Source organism: Ixodes scapularis, unplaced genomic scaffold (assembly GCF_016920785.2).
Source record: "Ixodes scapularis isolate PalLabHiFi unplaced genomic scaffold, ASM1692078v2 PGA_scaffold0__279_contigs__length_252992795, whole genome shotgun sequence".
Classification (NCBI taxonomy): Eukaryota; Metazoa; Arthropoda; class Arachnida; order Ixodida; family Ixodidae; genus Ixodes; species Ixodes scapularis.
The window spans coordinates 182,627,219-182,653,314 of NW_024609835.1; the positions used below are offsets into that span (position 1 = coordinate 182,627,219).

The following is a 26,096-nucleotide window of genomic DNA, read 5'->3' on the forward strand; positions in this document are numbered from 1 at the left end:
AAAACAAAACGGGCTCTAAGACACGAGATTTTACGCATACTGTAAACGAGTTTATTTCCACAGTCCCAACGCTCAGCAAATATTGAACAATGTGCGTTTTGGGAAAGGTTCGCGATTTGGAGTGATAAGCTATGTATTCGCTATCATGGGGCGGAATATTCGCGACACCAATGTTTCGCAGCATTGTTTAGGTCGCGAAATTAGAAAAAATTAAGTCCTCGCAAAAATAAAATAGTGTACAGTAAATAAAACGAGCCTGCACTTTCTCACTTTATTTATGTTTTGATTTAAAAATAGATAACCTATATCCCACGTGAAAAGTGGTAAAAGTAATATTGATTTTCAGGTAATGCTTTCATTGGTTTTGAAATTTATTAATCAAGCAGTCTCACCGAACAGATATATTTCTAATCTCACACTTTTCTTCGCTAACGCTTTCAAGTGGCAAAAATTGGGGCAACAAGAGTGAATCCAATGAAAGATATGCAATCGTGCCAAGATAAAACGTTCTTCCTGTTAAATATTTCAGCTTAACACCCTCCCCTCCCCCCTCTCTACAGATTCGTATATCTGAAGAATAAAACCACTGAACTGAGCTGCCAGGAGGACAAGGACAAAAACTGAGACAAGGGAATTACGGCACGAACACGAGAAGTGCAAACTAACAGCTATTTATTTTCTTACATCACACAGGAGAGGAGAACACCCGCAAAGATAAAACTTAAAAGAAGGGGTGAAAAAAAAAAACAGTTACATGAGCGATCACAAAAATGATTACGATTTCTTCCATAATTTCGCGTTTCTAAATTATGGAAGCTTATTTAATGGTGTCAGGAAAGCATGGTACGTGTTTCAGCGAGCCGTCAAAATTTCTTAACAAAAAAGTAATGCAATTGCCCAACGCCTTGTCGCATCATGACGGGCACTCAAGCATGTTTTGATAGGTGTGACGCAGCGACGAATCAAGCATAGTCATGATAGTAATCGATATATCTGTTGTTGTTTTTTTTTCGACACGGTTTTTCTATCCTTTCTTTTACGTTTTATCTTTGCAAGTGTTTTTCATTCCTGCCGGATGGAAGGAAATAAACAGTTGTTAGTTGCGCTTCACGTGTTCGTGTCGTTATTCCCTCTCTGAGTTTTTCTTTGTTCTCCTAGCAGCGCAGTTTAAAATCAATTATAAATAACCAACTAGCTTTTACCCAAGCTTTCTTGATAAAGCCATGATTAGGTAACCGTGATTTTACTCTCGAAATAACAATTTAGACCCGCATATGTGTAACTGTGTTTTTATTGTTCGGTCTTGTGCCCCAGCGAATAAAAGACAACGTATCGGTTTTTCCCGCACTCGTATTACACTTGTCTAACATCTGGGCATTTTGATTATCTTCTGAGAAATTGAAAAATAACTTAGGTAACCCATTATTCTACCAGGCTTTTCAATACAATACAGCGCCCTGTATATGTCAATGGCAAATTAATTTTTCTAAATGACGTAATAAAATGCATATCCAATTAGCAGAGATCACCTTTTCGAGCCAATGGACTTCCTTTTTATGTCACAAAGAAGTCTTCAAGAAAGCTAGAAGCTAAAAATCTAAGTATTCACTTGTTGGAGCAACAGACCCTCTGCTAGTGTGCAAGCCATCCGCACCCTTCAGTGTGGCGAATCGCACTGTTGTTTTCACTGTTGACATGGCAGTGGCATGAAGTTTGTTTAGTAGCTTCTTTAGAATGTAGTATAAAGGTGTAAGACTGTGATAATATTAACCTTCAAAACCAGACTCATTGAAACTTGCGCGTTTCCTAATTGCTTGTTATTGAGACTTTCTGATAGCTAAGACCGATCAGCTTAAAATTATGACAGCATGAAACTAATGTCGCAAAAACAATCGAGTCCATACTTCGGGGTACGGGGCCGAAGTTAACCCGAATTGCCATTTTGACTTGACACTTTATTGAGAACAGCTGTTTTGATAGCTTACCTTTTGCTGCAGGTCAAAACGGTAAAGATAGGTTTCTCGTGCAGTGCTTCGAGCGCTGGGAATTCCAAGTCGCACTGTCACCAACTTTGGTTCTGCCCACGACGATGACGGGGACATGGCAGTTGACTACTACTACGACGAAAATGAAAAGCACATCCCAGGCGGCGATCAGGAATGGTAAAGAACCACTCCGCTGTTTAATTAGTGGAAAATTTAAATCTGCTAGTAAAAATTGTAAAATGCATGCAACATATATTAAGGTAGACTTCTTTATTATAAATAACTAAGAGAATTACAGTAATTATTTTGTTTCATAATAAAAAATATCCCATATTTATTTGACATTTGAAAATTGTTGATCGAGACCGTCTCATTCATTATCCAGTATAATACAAATATATTATACCGTAACAAGAATTATAAAGAATAAAAAGAATTAGAATACCAAAAGCGACTATATTAATATTTTTATTCTGTAAGTGCACCTTTTCACAACAGTTGCGCAAATTTGTGTACCACTGTTCAATTTGTTAATTACCACCCAGTATTCAATACAAAATTCAAATGTATAGTTTGCTTTCCTCAAGGAGGTACCCAATTATTTTTAACAGCTTACAAAATATTATAAAGTTCGTGCTTTAAAAGAATTGCGGAGGATGTAAGAATAGACGAATTTCAAGGAACGCAACTCAATAGCACTAGATATAATTATTCTCAAATTTAAATGAATGCTATGCTTAAAACAATTATTGTGCGTGCTCCTACCCAATTGTGTCACTTTTCAATTATTACGCAATCTGAATAACAGTATTTTATCGAATACGTTATAGTAGAGTGTTATGGCTCCACTATAGCAGAGCTTCACAACATCTCAGATCAAAACTCTCATGTAGGATGACTTCAACAATATATATTTAATTCATTTCAAAAACAGGTTATCCATTAAAACAACAAGTTGAAAGGTTCAGTAAGAAAAACAAATCCGATACGAAGTAGTTCAAGTCAAAATTGTCTAATGATTGCTGAATAAATTTTGCGGTAATCATTATGCCAAATGTACAGGCGGGAATACAAACTTTATTAAGTTAGGATGAACCTGTGTAATAATATTCTGACTTTTGTGTAGTTACCTGCCAGACGCACGCAAATGAAATTATAGTGGCGGCGCGCGGGTTTGTCTTCTATGTCACGCTCTATGACACGTGCCCTTGGGAATAGCACGAGAGCTTCTGTTCATGGTTGCAAAGTCCTTCGAGTAAAGATCATCCTCATCGTCTTCCGGACTTTTATGCCTGCTGGGCCGTCAAACTACGACAACTTGGCGACGAGGAAGCTTTCCTGATCTGCGCGGAAGCCGACATAGCAACGGGTGACCCGGTAGCGACGGGAGCAGTGCCGCAAGTCTTCGCTTGACTGGGCTTCATCGAACCTTTCGACGAATCGACGAGCGACTGACCATCGTATGAGGAATGATTGACATCGTTTCTTCTGGTCAACAGAATCGCCGAGGAAGACAAGGTACAAGTATTTCTGAGTTTCATGGGCTCGAAAACGAACAGTCTCCTTAAGTCGTTGACCATGCCGGAGTTGCCAGCAACAAAAACGCTCGACCAGCTTAAAAAGCTTTTGGGGGACCACCTGCCACCGAAACCATCGGTTATCAGCGAGCGTGTAAACTTTCACAGAAGAACGCAGCTCGATAACGAATCTGTATCAACGTTCGTTGCAGAATTACGTTAGTTGGCCAAAACGTCCGACTTCGAAGCCCCTCTGGACAACTCCTTGAGAGCCCGCTTTGTGTGCGGTCTACAAAAAGAGGATATTCAGCTTGTGTTGTTCACAGAAGACGACAAGTTAATTTTCCAGAAAGCCGTCGAGAGAGCACTGGCCATGAAAGCAGCGAAAAAGAACGCAGCAGAAACACATGCGTCGGAACCTAGCATGTCGGAAGTACACAAGGTGAAGGCCGTCGCGGATGCGGACGTGACACAGCAAGACTGTTATCGTTGTGGCGTAGCGAAACATGCCGGCCGGATATGCCCGTATATTGATTATATCTGTTTCAAGTGTAACAAGAAGGGTCATATTCAACGAGTGTGTCATGCTCACAAGCAAAAGAAACAGGAGTGGACGCCACGTAAAACGATGAAGACATTGGTTCCTGTTAAAGCACCAAGTAGCACGAAGAAAATCGTTACGTCTGGTCTGGAACCGATTAAGATTACGATACAAGTGCAGGAAGTTGCCTTGGAAATGGAATTGAACACAGGGGCAACTGTTTCTGTAATGTCATTGCAGCAGTTTAATCAGCTATATTCTTCAACCAAGGTCATGGCAACGGCACTGAAGCTACGCACGTTCAAAGGAGACATCGTCCAGCCTGTCGGTGTGGCTCACGTCAAAGTGCAGTATGGACAGCAGAAGGCTGAGCTTCCGATCTACATCACGAGAGAAAAAGGACCACCCTTGCCAGGCTGACAGTGGCTGCAAGCCATCCCATTGAACTGGCATCAGATTTTAGGGCTCAACAGAGTGGCCACGTCAGAAGTTCCAGCATTTTCCCGGCAACGCACAAAGCCTGGTGCACTTCTTAACAAGTGGCAGGATATGTTCAAGAACGAACTGAGGACTATTACTAAGAAAGGGGCCGAGTTATCGCTTAAACAGAATACCGTACCAAAATTCCTCAAGGCAAGAAATGTGCCGTTTGCCTCACGACCTGCAGTCGAGACTGAACTAAAGAAAATGCAGGACATGAGCATCCTATCACTAGTTAAGACGGTGATCCCACGACGCCAGTTGTACCAGTAGTGAAGAAGGACGGTGGAATAATGTTGTGTGGCGAATACAAAACCACCGTGAACCCTTTCCTTGACACTGACCAGTATCCGCTCCCAAGGATCGAAGACCTGTTCGCCGCACTCACGGGAGGCCAGGAGTTCTCAAAGATTGATCTAAATTCTGCCTACCACCAGGTCATGTTGGCTGAGAAGTCGAGGACGTACCTAACTCTGAACAGATACAAAGGACTGTTTGCCTTAACCGTTCGGAATCTCCTCAGCTCCAGCCATATTTCAGTGGATTAGGGACACAATGCTGAATGATCTGAAAGGCGTCAGTTACTACTGGGATGACGTCCTTATCGCCGGTAGAACGACGGAAGAGCATTATATCAATCTGGAAGCCATTCCAAAGCGGTTTTCAGAGCGCGGAGTACGCGTGAAGAAAGAAGTGTTCATTTTTCGAGAATGGCCTGAATTACTTGAGTCATGTCATAAGTGCAGCAGGTGTCAGTAGGACGGCAGAGAAGATTGAAGCTCTTCTAAAGGTTCCTGCACCCACAGGCAAACAGCAGTTGCAGTCATTCTTGGGTATGTTAAATTACTACGGGAAGTTTGTTCCACGGCTGTCTACCCTCGTGAGCCGGCTTTACAGACTGCTGCGTCAAGACCAGCCCTGATGTTGGGGCAAAGCGTGTAAGGCGGCGTTCGATAAATGAAGACAGCATTGACGACAACGTCGATTTTGGCCTACGACGACCCAAGTAAGCCCTTCTAAGTTGCGTGCGACGCATCCCATTATCGCGTAGGTGCTGTTCTTTCACATATAAGCGAAGATGAAAATGCTCGTCCTGTGGCGTATGCATCGCGAACATTGACTGAAGGTGAGAAGTACAGTCAATTGGAAAAAGAAGCATTAGCCATCATTTTTGGCATTGAAAAGTTTCACTTTTACATCTACGTACCATGTTTCACGCTCGTCGCGGACCACAAGCCGCTGAAAACTATTTTGGGACCAAAGACAGGCATTCCACCTATTGCAGCAGCACGTCTGCAGCGCTGGACTGTGAGTTTGTCAGCGTACAAGTAGTCATTGGTGTACAAGAGATTTAGTGACAAACGCAGAAGCCGATTTGTTCTCAAGATTTCCTCTCGAGAGTGAGAAGGACGACAGTTCCGAAGGAGAGGAGTCTTTCTGTGCATTGCACCTGTAGTCAATGCCGGTATCCTCTAAGGATATTGCACGCGCTACGTCGCGCAACTCGTTGCTTTGTCAAGTACTGGAACTCAGGAGCATGGGTTGGCCATCGCACGTGCAAGAACAACTACTGAGACCGTTTTATGATAGAGGCATGCAGATGAGTGTACATCAAGGGTGCCTAATGTACGGCATGAGGGTTGTCGTTCAGTCCCAGCTGCAGGAGCTCGTGCTCGACGAACTGCACCAGGGTCGTCCCGGCATCGTACGAAGTAAGGAGCTGGCTTGGCTCGCAGTTATGTTTGGTGGCCATCAATGGACACAGACCCCGAAAAAAAGGTACGAAGCTGCCAAGCATGCAAGGAACAACGTAACGACCGATGCAAGGCACCTCTTCAACCCTGGGCACGGCCCACAGCACCGTGGAGACGACTACACCTAGGCTTTGCGGGGCCTTTTCGCGCAAACATGTTCCTAGTATTGGTGGATGCTCACTCGAAGTGGGCAGGGGTGTTCATCATGCAGAACACGACAATCGAGCGCACAGTGAATTACCTGCGTGAGCTTTTCTGCAGATTCAGAATTCCGGAAACAGGCGTCTAAGATAATGGGCCGCAGCTGGTGTCAGAGAAATTCAAGGCGTTCATGAGGAACAACGGAATTCGACATTTAGTGAGCGCCCGGCATCACCCGACCACATGCGGCCTGGCAGAACGGCTTGTTCGAACACTAAAATCTGCACTACGCAAGTCAACCGCTGGCGAGTCTCTCGGAAAAGCTTTGCAACACTTCTTGTTGGCGTACCGGAATACTCCTTATTCCACAACAGGAGAGACTCCAGCAAACTTATTGATGAACAGAAATCTGCGTACCAGGCTGGATGTAATCAAGCCTATGGTAGAGGGGAAAGTGATGTACAAGCAATTTATGCAAAGTATACAGAAAAGGTCAAGCAGATAAGATTTCTGCCTGATGATCATGTCCTAGTGCGAAACTACAAGGGTTCGCCAAGGTGGCTACGCGGCACAGTCCTGAAGAATACGGGTCCGGTGTCTTACCAAGTTCCGGTTACTACACCTCGAGGCAAGTTCATCTGGCGTCGGCACGAGGACTTTCTTTTGAGTCAAGAGCGGCCGAAGGCAACACCAGTAACGTTAGACAGGGACGACACTGAGCGGTTCCTGATCTACCCGCCAAGCGAACTAAGCGTCCAGACCACGGAACAAACACATGGGCTACAGCTGCAGCCCCCCGCTGTTCAGCAACAGCCGTCCGAGCCTCCTAACCCATCCGTTTGAGAATGACGTTACGCGTAGAGAGGACGACGTCCACCTGATAGATATAGAGCTAGCGCCTAACTTTTGTATAAGACTACCATTGCAGCTACTACGTAATTAAAAGGGGAAGAGTGTTGTCTAGTTACCGCCAGGCGCGCGCTGCGGAACTTACAGAGGCGGCGCGCGTGTTTGTCTTTTTTGTCGCGCTCTGTGACAAGTGCCCTTTGGAATAGCACAAGAGCTTCTGTTTCTGGTTGCTCGTATCTTGGAGTAAAGATCGTTCACATGGTCCTCCGGACTTTTATGTCTGCTGCCCCGTCGAAATACGACACTGACCATGATAAGTGTAGGCTTCTTTATCACAAATAATGTTATTGTATTTTCCATTCAAAATATTAAAAGTGTAAAAATCTCTAGAAAGTGCGCATCTGGTACCGTAGATATTGAATATTCTTTAAAGGCCCACAACCGAGGTCATTGAAATCCTACTGAAAGAAAGGATGGTGTAATATGATTCGTTTCATAAACATAGAAAAGCTTATAAAAAAGAGATGACTCATAAGTAATACGGGTTCTTTAATATTTTATACGTTCCTGTTTGATTATTGAACACATTCCTATACTTTTTTTTTATTACTAGGGAAACACTTTTACAGTTCAGTTTTTTGGTTTTCAGGAACTTCCACGTATGGACGGAGTGCTGGATGGAGCGTCCGGACCTGACCGAGGGCTTTGGTGGCTGGCAGGTAGTTGATGGAACCCCTCAGGTGTTGAGCGATGGTGAGCACGAATACTGCATGCCACTAGTTCAATAACCAAGGTTCTAAGTAATTCGATTCGTGTTTCTGCTCGGCCTACTTGGCGTCATGTTAAGGCATTCAAGCTAAATATACTTATTTGTCACTAACGGAGCTATAATTAAAATTCTACAAGGCCCGTCCCGTATAAACTAAGCAATTGCAGAAAGCAGAAAATTCCTCCAGAATATAAGGGTAGCGGTGGGGAGATAATGCGGAAGCTTGGTAACATTATTTTATCTGGATTAGGAAGCAAGGTAATAAGAGACACAGATAACATAATAACATCATGCTATCTGTGGGGAAAATTAGTGAAACAAACTTGTGAGGAAAATCTAAAAGAAGATTTTTTTTCGTCCCGATAATTTGTTCTCCTGAAACGAAGTCAATAAATATCCACGATACACAGACGTATACATTGTGGGCCAAACGCGTAGAAATTATATTGTAATTTATTTTAAATCCCGTCGTACGCGTCCTGAACTACCATTTTACTCGTGCCAATGATGCCGGTGCGGTGTCTGATAGTATTAGTATCTTACAAGATCTTGGTAATTATCGTTTTATTAATTTTGTAAGGATTTGACAATAAATTAATATATTCTGAGAGAGCGACAATACCTGACTGCTCAAAACGAGAACCAAACCCAGGAGGTACGCGTACTGTCAGTTGTGACGCACTACGTGAAATAGAATTTAACAAAATGCATGCTCAATTATCAAATTAGAAAAAAAGCTCGAGGTACACCTAAGCATTTCTTATGAGTTGTGAAAGCGAAAGCATGCAAACCGTTCGTCCGCTCCTTTTGTCGTCTGCTGCGTACTAGAGCGCGCGCGCTCCGGGATCTCGGAGGCCATGGCACAGCGGCCAATGAGAGCCCCTTCGAAGCGCGCGCCAGCCAATGGTACCAAAGGCGGATCGCGCAAACTAGGAGCCGTTTTCACGCTTCAAACTGGTGACGCCAGCTCGCTCCATAAGACAAATGATGCTTTCACATTAAAAAATATGTACATATGTTTTCCTGAACCTAAAGAAGATAACTTTATTACTCTATAGAACAAAATGTAGAGAAGCATCGATACATCTTTTTCGTCGCAGGGAAGTACCAAGTGGGCCCGTATCCTGTCAAAGCAATACAACAGGACAAAACAGACCTGAAGTATGACGGAAAGTACGTCACTGCCGAAGTAAAGGCTGACTACAAATACCACAAGAAGGATTCTAAAGAGCCCAGCGGATGGAAGCTGCTGGCGGTTCAGAAAGACATGTAAGTCGGACGAAGAGCTTGAACTTAACTCCAGCATGTGCGACCATAATCATCATAATTCAGCAGCAGGCTCAGCGTGCAGTAGATTAGCGAAGTAACGCTGGGGTGATGAGAGGATGCAGTGTGACGGTCATTTTGTGAAACTATAGGGCGGTCTTACGTGACGTACTTTCGGTTTGAAATCTCACCGGACATAAGGTGAAAGTTGCTTAACGTTTTCCTCATGTGCGTCTTCCTTTTCGTGGACGGAGTGCTTTTCCCGTAGCTCGAGTTATGCGTCGTGATCGGCTGCGCCAGCGAACATGGTCGGGAACATAGAAGAGTATTGGCTAGAGCTCGATTTTTATACATACCGGTTTTTATTTGTACTTAAGACGAGCCTGTGTTCGAGAAGTCGGCCTGACGGCCAAACGGCACCGGTAGATGCCGCCAAGTCTACTCCAGTGCTACTCGTCATGCTTGTGCATCTCATGAACACCAGAAACGACACCTATAACAAATTGTATACATGGTGCATGGAAACTATAGGGAAAGCGGCGGACAGGCCGGAACGTGACTTACCAGAAGTGAAAAGGCATTTCGTAAAACCACCCTGCAAGCGCCTTAGACGACGTTTAAGGTGGTTGCAGCGACATAAGCGACATTGTCGCTTTTGTCAACCCTGACGCTGTATTTTAGCTCGACATGACCGGGATTTTTAACTTTCAGTGTTTGCAGAAGAACACTGATAAACGTTCTTTTTTGTTATTCGTTTTAAGCATCGGTTACAACACGAGAGCCAAAATTTGACTGACTTACGGTATATCTTTTTTTTCTATTAGTTGTTGTTAATGGTATTCCGTGTATGAGCTGGTTCTCATTATTGCTGATTTTGTTGTAGAAGCTAGTCATGGGTAGTTGGACGACCGTGTTGACGTAGATACCAATATAATGAAAGTTACTTAAAAGGAGGGACGAGGACAGACATGTACATGTCTGACCTTGTCCCTCTCGTTTGTTTAGCTTTCATTATTTTAGTCATCTCTGACTTTTTGAAGAAATGCAATCGAAAAGTATACGGCGAGCAAGTCTTCCAAAATTAGTCTTCCGCGCTTCGGAACACAATGAGAGGCATTCCAGTCAGTGGGCAATATAGAGAACGTGTAGGAACCGCGCAATATGACGAAGCAGCCAATCGCGCACGGTCATTGGTTGAGGTCGGGGGAAAACAAAAGCGCGTGGCGCATTTGGGGGATAAACAAACGCACGAGGTGCGCAAAGAGCAGCTTGCACGCCCTATGTTACCTCGCTGCAGACAGAGCCGAAAGTTACGCATAATTTGTATAGTCCCGCACGTTCGCTTATTTTTCCGAACCGAAGTGATGTTTATCTTTGGCAATTGGGCTATCAAAGCCGAGTTGTTAAATCGAATCCATAAAAATAAAATACCTATTAACACTAATTTTACATTTCTCAAGTCACGACGAAGCCTGAGAGAAAAATTAACGCGGGGAGAACAAAAACTGTGCTCATTCCATGTTAATTTCATCGCCTTTATTTATCTTCCTTCTTAACTGTATTTTTTAGCTTTACAATTGTTTCGTTATAACATAAAATACCATACAAACGCCCAACCTAATGAGCTGGGAAAAAAAGCGTTTGCATATTTTAATCAACCAACAAACTCCCAACTTTGGAAAGTCAGGAAGCTGTAGGCGTTTACTGTCCACACCTGGAAAGGCGAACTACAAGTATAAAACTGAAAGGAGCCGAAGCTTTGGTTCGTCATTAATTCTCTCGTCCCGTGCCTCAGGAGCGAATACGGTTTCGCAGGATATATATTATAAAACCTACGACGTAATAAAGCAGTAGATTCTAAAAGATGCAAAACAAAAATAGTTGTAACCAAAAGTGCTGGCATGTCATACACGATGCAGGCCCGTGCGAAACGAGGCACCAAAGTCCCCGTACCTCCTCGGTGATAACGATCCCGGTAGAAGATTAAATGAATACCACCAAATCGAGATATCAACAAACCCCCCCCCCCCCTCCCTTTTTCTTTTTTTTTTTTTCTGGTCCGGTAAGATGGGGTTTGAGGGTTATAGGTTTATGGGAAATGTAAGGACCAGGGCGATTGCTGTTCAGCGGAGACCACTCCAGGGATAGTCATGAAAGCCAAGTCTGATGGGGCTGTTGGCTAATATGCGATGAATAGCAGGGGGAAGAGACCCCAACTGAGGCAAGACGTATTTATTTAGTCGATACACGTGAATTTTGTTGTCATTTTGAAAACGGCCACGGGTGACGAAAGAGGTTACACGTGGTATATGCCTCTGTCAGTTGCCTGCGACACGATACGGCCCAATATGTTTGCGGAAAAATTTGTTTTCCAATCCTCGTTTCCTGATAGAGGTTTAGACGCACACAGCGTCTCCAGGCGCGTAAGTTGAGGCAGTGTGCTTGAGATCGTAGTGAATCTCGCGGTTTACCACTACTCTGCCAAGTTGAACCAGCCGGCGCCTGGCGGCACTCCACTTTGCCGCGTGTGGTTCATGAGCAGTTCGTACTGATCACTCGTTGTACACAAAAAATAGTGTCCACAGTGCAAGACGCTTATTGTCCATCAAGATGATAGAAGGGAGAGAAACTAATGGTGTCTTGTAGTCTATTATATACGCATGTTACAAATGACAGGGGTATCCCAATTTCGATTATTATATTGGCGAGGGTCTTATGAAAGCGTTCTATCCGGCCATTGACCCAAGGAGGATTGGAGAAAGGTGTGATATAAACGGCAATGCATTCTTTCAGGACGGTATCTGCTGTTTCAAATAAGAACTGACAATCTCTCTGACTTAAAGAAAACGTCAGGCCACTGTGACCTTGTAGGGTACTGGCTTTAAAATTATGGCGTCAGCTTCAGCGGGCGCATTTGGGATTGCAATTGATTCAGCGTATCCAATGAAGTGATCAACAATGGTAACCATACAACAGTCGTTTTGTGAAGACGATAAAAATGGTCCAAAAAAGGTCAATTTAAACAAGCTAAAGTATAAAATCTGTGAAAATTAATGGCTGCAAAATTCACGTGCGGCTACTTGTAGGGTACTCTCGTTGTTGGCACTGTAAACAGGCTCGTGCTTATTTAAAAAAACAGTTTAATAAAACTCGGATCTAGAAGCGGGATATAAGCCGGCCAGATGTTTGGGCAAATCCCATATTGTCTAGTGTAGGGTCGTCCCGAAAATCGCGAAGATCAGCGCGCAAGCGTGGAAGTACCAGCGGGAGAGAAATTGTGCAATAAACGGTTTTGTCACGCAATAAAAAATACTGCGTTTCTTATCGAAAATCTTTGTTTAAAAGATTGGTTAGTATGGGAGCGTTTTTTTCAAAGGATTGGTTGCCTTTAAAGTGTCTTGTTTAAGAGACTGGTTGGTTTCGAATTGTTTTGCTTAAGAAATTTGTTGGCCGTTCTAAAGGACTAGCACTGCCTTCAATCATGATACCTTTACATGGTTCAGCGTAAAATGACTTAGTATTAAGCGAGGCTAAGTCAAAACAATCATCCATGTTATAAAAGCAATACTAAAATACTATGCTAGCTTTGATCGTGTTTGAAACAAAAAATTAAATTTAAAGTATTATTTTAGCATACTTTATATACTAAAAGTATAATTTTATATACTTATAGTTTACTTCCTATTTTAGCGGTCTGGTTCGCGCGTCGAGCTAGTTTGCCACCTGAGGTGCACATACTAACAGTACATGCCTCATATACTTTTCGTAATCTGAAAAGATACTTTAAGCACGCCTTGTTAAATGTTTAATGAAGGTGCCAAAATATCATACTTTTTATAAATTGTCTTTTACCATGAAGTAATGTTTCGTGCACCTCTTCGATGAGACATGGGGATGCCCAAATACTTGTTCTAAGCGAGACGAGGTTACAAAGGACATCATAATCAGTCAGTACAGTTACAATTCATCATACCCTTAGTGAACGACTGTGAATCGTTCACAGAAGTGCAGTCGCCCCTCGCTCAACTAGCTTCGGCCTAAGAAACAGTGAGTGCGTAGGCAAGCTGGTGATAGTAAATAATATTGTGTGAAACCCGACCCTTTGGTAAGAAAAAGAATTAATATTTTGAGTCGAGGAAAAAGACACAGGAGGAAACGTCTCACCCTTGCAGGGCTGGACGCCTCATCCTGACCGAGAAACTTGATCTTCACGGCGAAACGCACGAAGCCGAAGACATCACCCACACCTATAAAAACAAAAGTAAGCTACCAAACGTTTGCCTGCAAAACACCCTCCCGGATCCACCACCAAGTGAATTTGCATTGTCTGGTTCTGTCTTAACTTATTCCTAATCTTAATTTTTATTTACACAAAGGGGCGAACACAGGAGACGTGCGCGGCTGGCAGAAAGTACACAAAACCCGTACGCTGGATCGCCTCCAGGCCAATCTTCTGTGAACAAATAAACAACAATAAAATACACATAAACGAACATGGATGCAGGCAAACCACAAAGGTGGCACCAAGCGTACATAAATCGTAAAGAAAGCACGGCACATTCCGACTGAAATCACAGAGCTCGTTACGATCCGCAGGGAGGGGTGGGCATGTCGAGCAAAAGCTCGCGTTGACCGGTAGTAATCCTGGCTCTAATCTCCGCCTCGATCGGTTTCGATATTAGGCTCTAAGTTGGACGCAGGGCGAAAAAAACGTCGAGATCGCTGACCGCCGCAATAGCCCCGCGTCGCGCTGGCCAATCGCGGCAGTCGGTGATCTCGCCGAATGTCCAACTCAGAGCCCATCCATGGATCAGCAGCACACCGGCGTGCAGTGCATGATGCACATCAAGGATCCAGGGTTAAGTGGTTGCTTTGCGCCTCTAGTCTACTATAGCCTCGACTCACTGTCGCAGTATATCTCAAAGGCAGGCCGACTTCGTACTTTAAAAAACATACGGCACGTCTGATTTACTTTTCTCGGGACAACATGCCTCACACTCTAAGAAATCCGGTACGTTTCCCTTCCCGCAAAGCACTTGGAAGATTTAATCACTGCAATCTAGGGAGCGAGCACGGCGAATTAGGAGACTCAAATTATCTTTAAACTTAATAAACCAGTTTGTACTACAACACTGAGAATGACGTTTTACGTTATAACGCCGTGCTCAGTGCCACAATCCGGACTGCTCGCTTTTTTTTAAACATATTTTTATTTCATCATATGCCGAGCCCACTTCGTAGTTTCCTGAGATTGGCAATCTCAAGTGCATTGTAGGAAAATGGACGCACTGGATTTCGTAAAGCGCAATAAAACAAAGTTTGAATTTTTCATAGCAAGCAGTGGGAGCTCATTAACTACACGTACACCGGGTACTTGGTAATCATTAAGCATTGGAAGTGTCCCAAATACAATCTTCTTTGTCTTTTCCCCACTTTTTCTTTTTGTTTTCTGTAGAAAGCCTAGCGCGAGGAAGGACCATGAGCGTCGTCGAGCTGACGTTCAACCACTCGAAGACGGTGACCGCTGGGGACACCATCCACGTGGTCTACACGGTTATCAACAACGACCTGGACGCACGCGATGTCTCGGTGAACGTGGACGCATCCGCGGTCACTTACAACAACCTCGATCCCGCGATGCTCGCGAGCACGTCACGGAAGTTCAATGTGCCCGCTGGCGCCGGTGAGTGCGATGACTGGTCTAATACCGAGACAGGTATGGATTCTGGAAAACAATTGTAGATACCTTGATCTATAAGTAGAAAATCAAAATTGCACATAATGCGTTTTACGGCGTTAAAACCCAATATCGCCGAGGTTTCACAGCGGATACCACGAATGTTTTACGTGCACGTACACCGTGACTCGCTAAATTTAGCGCGAACATTTATTCGATAAACTTAGCGGCAAAATCACAGCGTCCAGCGTTGGCGTCGTGTCATATAACGTCATAAGTTTTTCTCTAAAGGTAGCGAAAAAGATTTTCCGCTAAATTTATCAAGGAATTACTCCGCTAAATTTAGCGGAAATTTAGTGGAACATGAGGTCACGGTGTCACGTGACGTTGCATTGTCGCATAATGTCACAGCGTAACGTGACATCACCGTGTCACATGATCATCGTCCGCTAAGTTTAAACGCGGCGATGTAACTGTGTGCAGCAGTGTGCCGTGTCTCGCCTGCCGCCGCGTTCCAGAGCACGGTAAGAAACCGTTTTTTTTTTTCTTTTTTCCCTTTTTCTTTGCTTTTTTCGTATATATGTGCGTAAGTGTATCACATTCTACGTAACAGCAAAATCTAAATTGAAATAGCTGGTTCGAGAGAAGAGAACTAAATTGGTCTGGCTTGGCCGGGGAGGGAGGAGGAAGACAAGTATACTATAAAAATTATGGTCATTCGGTGAAGGTCTAAAATAGCGCCCGTCAGACATCAGCTAAAAAACGATGTGACTGGAACAGATTAAAACGCAAGAGTACATATGCGCGTGTCTTTTGAGCGGTCTATAGAGAGAGTATCGTGACCCTTGGCCAACACCTCGTCACTAAAGCATATATCATCCTACATCTGGTCTTGCCCTGCCGCGCTTCAGTGTCATCTAATTCACTTCACTCAAGACATAAAACTTGTAGTATTAAACGCGCTGAACCGTACGCGTTATCTAATCACAATCTAGTTTGTAAGTACTTAAATTGCACAATAGACGAATTATAAAATAAACAAGGAGCAAAAGGGAATGAGATACGAAAACAGTTAAAGCATTGCTGCAAGTTCCTCGCCAAACTATCAATCTGACGAAAGTAACAACAGTGGGTATTTATAATATTAAAAAAACTAAAAGTTGGCTTAGTTTACCATCTTCTGCCATCGATAAAGAACGGTACCATGGTGGCACAAGTATGTCTCGTATGGCCCATGTAGTAACAAATTATTCGAGAAAAAAAAGCATAAGCTTCTTGCAACAAGAATTACTATTATTATTATCATCGTGAGCGCGGATCGGAAAGCTATAAAAGATTTATAAAAAAGTGCCGTTTGTCAATTTTCATTTTTCAAACAGCCCGTAAATTGCGTTCATTTTTCGTTATAGTTCTATAACACTACATAAGTTTTACGAGTGGTTCATTTGACTGATGTTTCGATTAAGAATTAGTGAGCTAGATACGAAGCCACGTTTCTATCCTCAACCTTATGCACGAATCCTCCCCCAATGCAGATGAGTCCTTTGAGCTGAACATCGATGCCGAGGCGTACGTGGGTAAGCTGCATTTTGAGGGAATCGTCCTCTTTAACGCCGTGGCTTCCTTCGAGGGCGGGATCTTCAACACCCGAGACACCGTCACTGTCCAGATGCCCCCTCTCAAACTGGAGGCAAGTACTTCGTCAGCCTCATGTATTGCACCATATGTACTCTGCGACAGGGTAGATCCTCTTAAAGAATCCAGTCAATGTGTACCAATTAACGCGTGCAGTAAAACAATACATTCGAATTTCCCTTTCATCTCGCTCGCGTCTCGCACAGCTCAAACTTTCTAAAAGAGTTTTCGTAGGAAGCCATTTCACTCTTTAAACACCCCAACGGATGAACCATACTCGCATGAAGCGCCGATGGAAGCTTTATTTCGAAGTAAAATATAAATTCCAGCAATTAATATCCATTTTGGCGGTCGTTTACAGGCCGCCCGGTTTCGACGCGCACGAGCTTGTTCTCATTCCGCGGTTAGCGGAAAGACAACCAAGGTGAACACTCGGCGAAAACGTTGGCGATATCGCCAACCGCCGCGTTTGGCCGGCGTCGCGCTTAACCTTGGTTGCTGGCCAATCGCAGCGCGACACTGACCAATCGCGGTGGTCGGCGATCTCACCAACTTTCTCGCCGAGTGTTTACCTCAGAGACCCAGTGCCGTGCATGACTAGCTCTGGTGACAGATGGCCGTGTCATCCAGTACTAATCGTACATGCGCGCCGACTTACGAAATGCTATTTATAGTCAGTGATAGCTGAAGAAACGGCGGCGGGCGTGGCGAGCCCGGGTCAAGTTGCGGCACCGGTCGATAAAAAACAGACTCGTGCTCGTCACCTGAAGAATGTAATGGGTTACCATTAAAAATTACCGAGCCTAGTAATGGATTACAGTTACAAATTACTTTCGCTGAAAAGTAACGGATTACTTTACTCGCTACTTTACAAATCACTTTCACGTTACTTTTTCCGTACACTTATCCAAACAATCAAAACAATTTGATTTATTTTTAAATGTTCCTCAATACTATTCATTTCTCATGCGCACGTATTGCGGTAGTCCTTGTAAAAATAAAATATTGTATTTATGAGAAAGAGTGTAGGCGCACTGCGTTCACCTGTAAACTGACAATTAAGGCACCGAAAGCTGCAACCACAACCACCATCCCGCTAGCTTACGGCCTCCGAAAATGATCCCTGGAATTGTGCAGACAAAGCTAGCGGTGCGCATGCTCAGTAGCAGCGTGTACTTCCGCTACGAAGTTTGGAGCTAAAGAAGCGATCTACGAAAGTTTCCTTTTGACTCTGGTGTTTCGCCTGTTATGCACAAGAAAATAAAAATTTGGTTCTAACGTTACAATGTATAGCCAATGCAGAATGCAGGTGTCCCAGCTTACGTTCATGTGTTTCCGTAGATTAGAGGTTGTTGTTCTTGCTGATGACAATGTGTGTGTGTTTTGGCAAGCAAAGTATGCACTGAAACTCTAGGTTTGCGTTCTCCTTAATGCCCTGAATTTTGGAATAGTAAACAAAATAGCACGGTATTATTGACGGTCGCGGATGGCCGTTTTTCCTCGCTGATTTTCCCCACCTATTTCCAAAGAGGTGATCTGAATTAAATCGTTGGAGTGGAAATCTCCGTGTTCAGCGCAGTACTAAGAGTTTTCTAAAAACGTTATCTCAATTGCAGGGTTTCCCATGTTTCTTTTGTATGATCAGATAAATATGCTCTTTGTGAAGAAATAGACCTCTGGTACTTCTTTGCCGCAAACACCGCGGGTGTTATCCAAATAAATAGAGAAATATAGGTTCAGTCGGTTTATATACTGACATTCAGATTCTTCAATTAATAATCGCGGTCACCCTTTTTTTTTTTTCTTTTTAGAGGATAATGGGGTAATTTCGGAGTTTTATGACACCTATATAAAGTAGGCAGCTAAAGTGTAGAGCAATGTTTCATTTTTGTATGTGCTTATTTTATTGTACAATAGTTAACTCGTTCCGAGAGTGTTGCTTCGCATTAAACCAAATCGCTAGATTCTTGCTAAGACGACCGTTCTGCAATGATCGTTGGCGCTGAAAAATCAGGAAAAATTAGAAACGTATTCAGTTCTTTTCCACATGTGTAGCATGTGTAGATGTGCCTTTTGTCACGAGGATTTGCGGTTTCTCTTCTGTTGGGTTTGTTACCCGTACTAGACGGTGACTTCGCCATGACAATGTAACAGAAGCTGTAGAGGTTGTTGGGATCATGGCTAGCGCTTTTTTCTCAGACAGGCTTTAAGGGGCTACTGTCTGTCCTTCTCAATCCAATTATCATTTTAAGGATCTAACAGTAAAACGGTCTATCGCACCGAAACATCGATTTTTCAGAAAAAGAGACAAGAAAGACTTGTTCACAAGTAGTTCGTCTATTACTCGAGTAAACATACTTATACTGAAAATCGGGCAGGCCAATCTGCCTGCGCACTAGAATAACCACTTGTAAGTGCACAACACGCCTAATATATATACACTTATCACTGTAAGTATTTACTAGTGTAGCTGCTTCCACGATCAGAAGAAATATGTGTAACTATAGTCGATTAAGTAAACTCTAAACACGTCAATCAATTGAGCCTCGAAGCTACGAGCTGTTTACACCAATCCAGTGATAAAAAAGTCTCACGTGATTTCGACCACGCGAGCAAAAGTTTCGCCAAAGGGCATTACGCGAAGCGAGAAGGCACATGGTTGATGCGAACGTCTGCTAGCCGTGGAAACCTCTCCGAGTGGGCGGCGTTCCGATTGATATGTCGGCATTTTTTTCCAAGTAAACACGACAATGAAGTGACTAATAAATCAATTCGATGTTGTTGTCTTTGTTTGTTTCATAATTGAGTTAATATTTGTAATCGACGGCCTGCCCACATGTTCCAGGTACTGGCGAGAGAAGAACCGATGGGAGAACTGACGTACAGGCTCAGTCTGAAGAACCCTCTCCAAGTGGCCTTGACAGACTGCGAACTGACGGTCGAACTTCCGGCGTCCACTCGATTTCTCGAGACAACTGCTGTCGGGTAAGGAAACCGCTTCTCTGCACACCCACCAGGGTCGCTGACAGCTTACGAAACGCAAATAAGGCTAATCAAGCTAATAACCTAATGAGGCCAATCAAGCTAGTGACAATATAACAATGTCGTACCCATTGCCTTCTTTCTTTTCGTGATAACATCGACTAAATCAATCGAGCACAAGGAACGCGCCGTGACCGTGCTTTTCTGTACGTGTGTCTGCCTTAGTATGCATTCGCCTTTGACTACGTGCTCTGACTTACAATGAAACAAAGTAGATATACACCAACGCAGTGTTTACAAAGAAGCCCGCTTTGCCCATCACCAGCTTAGGACACTACACGCGCGCAAAAAAAAAAAAAAAAAAAAAAAACAGATTTCGGAGGAGTGAGGCCTCTGCCAACGTCACTAGATTACTTCAGTTGTGGAACTCCCGCGAAAGTGGGTACCCCCCCCCCCCCCCCCCTTACTCACTTCAATCCGCCTGCCGTCGTTCGAAGCGCCATCTAGATTTTCGTTTCTTAACTGTGCGTTCCAAAGAGCAGAGCTGAAGCGCCATCTAAACGCCGTGCTTCGAAACGTACGTATCCCGATTCCCATAGAATACACTGCAGTTACCATAGAGTTATTATAATGTACGCTAGAGGTTCAAGTGGCGCTAGTGTGCTGACGCAAATTGAAGCAGACAGCAACCAGTCGAAAATTGACTTCCGGTAATGCATTTCTATGGGAAAAAGTGAGTGCATTTTCTCTCTGCGCTCGATCATAAGAGCAAATATCCCGAATAATTCGTACGTACTAGGTAGCTTGGAACATTTCTCAGTCAGGCCGACGAAATAATTGGTCAGTTACGGTGTTTTTCTTTCAAATTCATCGCATTAAAAACGGTGTTAAAACCGCTTCGTATGTGTATTTATGTGCACTGTCGGACACTGTTAGCGCGAACACGACGTCGGCGCTTTTCAGCGTGGGGGATATACGTGCCAAACGAACGAAGATGATCGGGAAATTAAGAAAGACAGCAAGAACTACGCAGTAACACCGGATCAGTAACTACACGTGCATATACGATCAAAATTAATTGAAGGCCACGTAATCTATTCCTATTTTAAATAAGTAAGTACCGCTTTATTCTTTTCTGCTCCGAGCGAAGCTGCTTGCTCTACGTTCAAAATATCACTCGCACGCTCGAAATCTTCGAGAACAAGTGCCCGATAAAAGCTGCCCGGCAGAGAAAACAATACGAAGAGACACCTTTTATAGCCCACGGACTTTATTCTCCACGTTTTGAAGGACTATCCGCTCATGCACGACGGGGTCATTTTTATGTAGTGACAGGATTGGCGTATTATCAATATATAAGCGTCACCGGAATGCTGGCGAGCCTTGAATACACTCTACACTCCTTTCGATTGTAATTTTGCTTCGAATCGTCGCTTGTTTTTACACACCTGCTGCGGAACACACGTTTGGGACTGAAATGTAGCGAAGTTAAACATCGATCACTGATGAATTAAAATGCGCTAACTAAAGCAATTACACTTTTACAGTGTTAATCAAGGTACCTACTATTCGGTACGACCCAAATAACCAAAGTGTTCCGTGTTATTTTCCGGCGAAGAGGCAAAATGCACGCGCGTTTTCCCATAGGAATGCACAGAAGCACCGCAAAAGTAGACTGGTTGCTGTCTGCTTCAATTTGCGTCACGGAAGTCGCATAGACACTAGCGCCAGTTGAACCTCTAGCGTACATTATAATAACTCTATGGCAGTTACCAAGGCAGCCGTCCGGCAGCGCGTCGAGCGACTCAAGGCCAGAGCCGTTTATCGAGAGAGTTTGGCCATACATTGGTTTGAATAGGCGAGCATCTCGGGGCCAATCACAGGCCGCGAAACAGCCCCTAGCGGTGGTCGTGAACTCCAAATTTGTGACACGACTAATTCAAGCCGTTTTAGCGTCGCTAGAGTTAAAAGGTGTGACTCTCAGTGACTGAAAACTTTGTGCTTGCGAGGTTTTCGTCACGCCAATATTCAAGTGTAGAATAAACGAACGTGCGCTCCAAACCGGGGCCAACTTGCTAGAAACAGCGTCTCAGCTGAGACGGTGAAAAAAAGCGCTGCCAAAGCCAGCGCACGAGCCGAGCGGGACTCCGCGTCTCCAGACGCTCGCGCGCCCCACCCTTTGCACTGTTTTCTTTCCGCCAGTCACAGGACGCTGTTCTAACAAGCCAACATCAGCAGTGCAGAGAAATGCATGAGCACAAGCGCGTGGCTTTGGAAAGTGGCTCCCATGCACGAGTTCTTGTACAAACAAAAGCGTTTTACTGAGCTAGCTTCACGCGCCTGTACCTTTGTCTTTACTGCCGACATTTGTGAGATGGAGTAGAGAGGCCGAGATTGAACGCCTCTGTTTCACGCTTTGAATGTCGTTTGCAATATTGTGACGTCGCGGTCTCCTGATTGATCGACGCTGTGTCACAAATTTAGTTTACGCTCTTAGCGCGGGGGGAATATTTGGCGCTGGCGGCGGCCTTTGCTCCGCCTATTGGCCAAACTCTCCCAATACACGGCTCTGCTCAAGGCGAGTCGTGGTGAGTGAGGGGGGAGGGGGGGTGGGGGGGGGGGGGGGGGTACTGTTCGTGCATGCAGCGTCTATGAGCAGTTCTGTAACTGAGCTTATCTAATAACGTTGGCCTCTGTGCATGCGCAGTGCCGACCGCAGCGCCACCGCAGGTGCGTGACATCAGAGAGTTGGGCTGGTCTCTAGGTCTCATTTTTGGCGCCTGCCAAAAACGAACACGTTGATTGGATGGAATGCACGTTCGTGCATGTCCAGAGTGCAGTCCATCCAATCAGGATTGTTGTCCTTGGCGAACGATGAAAGGAAGCTGTAGTAACTAACAACTTAGGAAACGCAAGGCGTGTTTCACTATATGTTCATGCTTCTCGCTTCGTGATTGGCCCTTCGGCATTGTTATCGGCTAACACCGCAATCTGATTGGCTGCGAAGTGGTAATGCGATGCCTCGCCACGCCCCGCGGTTTTTTTTTTTTTTTTTTTTTTTTTAGCTTTTAGTGAATTTTGTAGAAAATCTGGAGCCTCTACTTTCCCGCAAAGCACTTGGGGGAACTAATTGCTTTAGTGTACGGAGGTAGCTAGGCCAGTGACGAGATTGAAAATATGTCTAGACCTCATGAAACAGTTTGCACCGTGGCCACGCGAGCACGCGGTAACATGTCGTGCTAATATTGCCGTATAGTATTTTTTTTTCCTTTTTTTTACGTTTGAAATATATTTATAGCCTCGTAATTTACCGAGAGTGCAGCGATTGGCTTTCCCAACTGCTTTGTGGGTAAGGTAGACGCGTCGAATTTCTCAAAGTGTATTTTGATGTTCGCAATTCGCTGGAGTCCTTCTATCTTTCGCCATGATTGTCTGTCGCCTGTTCTGCAAGAAAGTCAATCCTCAGGCCTTTTTGTTTATTTGATTTCTAGAATGTGTGGCGAATAAACGATCTCAAATATGGCGTCCACAGACTAGCCCATATAAGGCGGATTCACATGACGTACACTCTAAGAAATGCCTGCGCGTCCACTTACCCGAAAAACACTCGAAGAGCCAATCTCTGCGATCTACCAAATCAGCTCGGCGTACGATGAGGCGGAACATTTGTTTGGACCTCAAAATTAAGTCTGCGCTGTGTCATTACGCAAGGCAAGCGTGACGCTTTGCATTGCGTAATGCCACATCGCAGACTTCATTTTTAGCTCTAAATGGATGTTCCGCCTCATCGTTCGCTGAGCTGATTTGGTAGATCGCAGAGATTGGCTCTTTAAGTGTTTTGCCAGTAAGTAGACGCGCAGGCATTGCTTAGAGTGTAGTACTTCCGGTTCGAAATTTCGTCAGACGCCATGTTGGTGAACTTTCGCCCTGTATGTTTTTTTATGGGCAGAGGGAGTGTTTTCCCCTCGATTACTTTCGCGTTGTAATCAAATGCACTATTTATAATCGTCGGGAACATAACGTCGGGTACTACATTCTTACGCATACCGGCCTTCATTTGGGTTTCAACACGAGCCGGCAATCGAGTGGTCGACTTGTCACCGGCCAAAATGACGCCATCGATGCCACCGGAATTGCTCGAAAAAGAAACAAGAAAATTACTCAAGGACGCTTAAGCTTCGCTTTTAAGAGTGGAACATGCTAGCGAAACAAATAAATATAAGAACTCCCCGCTCATTCCGCAAGCTTGCCTTGGCTGGCTTAGTCAGTAGCGTGTGTGTCTAGGTCGCAAGCGAAGGGTCGTAAGTTCGAACCTCACGAACATTTTTTTTCTTGGTGAAGTACTTTATATTGAAAGCATTTGGGACATGCGGCTACCTTTAGTTCGCATTACATGTCATGCTTTTTAATCAATTTCATTCCACGCGTGACGTCACGTTTCACGTCTGCGTTGTTTGAAATTCCCGCGCGAGGTCATGTGGCTGTGACGTCATGACCCTATCAACCTATCAGGATTTTCGCGGCCCGCCACCGACACCGGCTTTTTTCGTCACGCCATAAGGGCCACCCACACTAGCGAGAAAACGCGCGCGGCGCGCCGATAAATCGGTTAAGCGGCAAGATAAAGGGCGCGTCTCTGCACGCGCTCGTGGCGCTGACTGTGCTTCGGCGACATTTTGTTACTTGCCGCTATCGGCGTGCCACGCGCGTTTTCTCGCTAGTGTGGGTGGCCCTATAGACGCCGTATTTTTTGCGACACGAGCTCATTAACGCTATTGCGCTTAAAAAAAAGCGGAGTAAACATGAGTTTATGCGCCCCAAAAGCGGACTTGTACGTAATTCAACTACTGTACTCAAGGTACTGTAGTTTAACTACTTTTCTGAGTAGTTTAGTAACTTTCAATTACATTTTTACTTCAGTAATTAGTAGTTTACTTTAATTACTTTTTCTGAGTAACTTCTACTCAAGTTACAAATTACTTTCGAATTTTAGTGGTTGTTTTGCCTATTAACAAACATTCCTGCACAAAGGAGATAAGATGCGGGAAGATCAGCGGATATTTGCAAAGAGGGGAAACATGTGGCGTAGGAATGGGGGTGGGGAGGAAATTGTTTTTATGGTCCGAAACTCCCCCAAAAGCTTTCGCAAGCCCCCCCCCCCCCCCCCCCTTCTTGCAATAACACTGCTAACAGGCGCGCCCGGGAGCGAACAGACACGACGCAAGAGAGGCCGAGAAACCGCGGGATTTCCGCCCAAAACTGGCATTTCTTTGTGTCGCGAAGCTCAAGGAGACTTGACGTATTTAAAAAAAAGGGTTTATCCCCGCATCTCCCCAATGTAGAAACTCTCGCCCACTAGGAGGTGTACGCAATGCAACCTCACTCAAAGGAGGCAACAAAATGCAGCACCAGCTCTGAAACTCATCTGGTGCTCCCGTAGTTTGTGCTGCACTCGAAAAATAGCCTGCTAAAGGGCAACGCAAAGATTACCTTTTTGCGTTGCCCTTCCTCCCAAAGCTCAGAATATCCAGATCTTCAAGGATTCAAAGATCGTTCGACAAACCTGTAGTAATACCCCCAACGTTTTTATATAAAAAATAATAAACAAGCAGTGGTGGGAAGTACTCTATGTAGGTGCACTTAAAATACTACTGTTTAGAAAAAAATGTACTTTACTTGAAGTAAATTCTCTGAGCATGTACTTGTATTTTCTGGGGAAACGAGAACTAACGACTTTAAAGTACATTCCCCGAATTTGAAAAAAAAAAATGGCACTATCATCGCGTGGAAACGCGCTCTTTCGAGACGTCATCTGGTCATTTCTCTGAGCGAAGGAATGGCGACTGTAAGATTGATGGAAATAAGCGCCTTATAAGTTGATTGTGTCAAATAGCTCGTCAGTGAGAGTAAAACAGCTATACTCTGCGGCGATTTGACCTTATACAATATTTGCTGCCATTTCCGTAAAACACTGATGCACCTCCGATTACCCCTGGAGCAATGCATACCAGTTAAAAAAAAACACTGTATAGGGAATGAAAGGGCATCATGAAAGATTGTGTTACCAGTGCTTGAACCTTACCTTGAAATATATTGTATTTATATACGTTACCTCAAGTACATTGCATTCGGCGTACTTACTACCTTACGTGAAGTACATAGCCTCTCATTTACTTTGTACTTTACTTCAAGTTCTTTTTAGATGTACTTTACGCAACACTGCGTAAAGCAAACACTGTTTAAAAAAATTAAGCTCAGACAGTGCTAAACCTCAAAATAGAAATGACACATTCGCAGTACATCACTAACCAAACAAACAAGAAAGTAAAAAACAATTAGGCACGCAGAAGCAGAACCATCTATTAAACAATTTCTGTGAAAAAAAAACAAGCCGATTCATATTTGGCTGGCGGAATTTCGCTAACGGATCAAAACCTCTGTACTTTCTTGTTACAATAAAAACATATAAAAGTAACTTCAAAAATAACTTCAAAAGTAAT

At 44.1% G+C, this 26,096-nt stretch overlaps 1 protein-coding gene across 1 annotated transcript in view; it reads left to right on the top strand.

Moving 5' to 3' along the window:
• Positions 1-7,791: 7,791 nt before the first annotated feature.
• Positions 7,792-26,096, top strand: part of LOC121837831 (hemocyte protein-glutamine gamma-glutamyltransferase-like) — a 28,116-nt gene continuing 9,811 nt past the window's right edge. Inside the window, exons 1-6 of the mRNA XM_042293660.1 lie at positions 7,792-7,802; positions 7,917-8,020; positions 9,137-9,305; positions 13,475-13,563; positions 14,758-14,985; positions 16,515-16,673. Coding sequence (XP_042149594.1) covers positions 7,792-7,802; positions 7,917-8,020; positions 9,137-9,305; positions 13,475-13,563; positions 14,758-14,985; positions 16,515-16,673 — 760 coding nt within the window. The remainder of the gene's footprint in view (positions 7,803-7,916; positions 8,021-9,136; positions 9,306-13,474; positions 13,564-14,757; positions 14,986-16,514; positions 16,674-26,096) is intronic.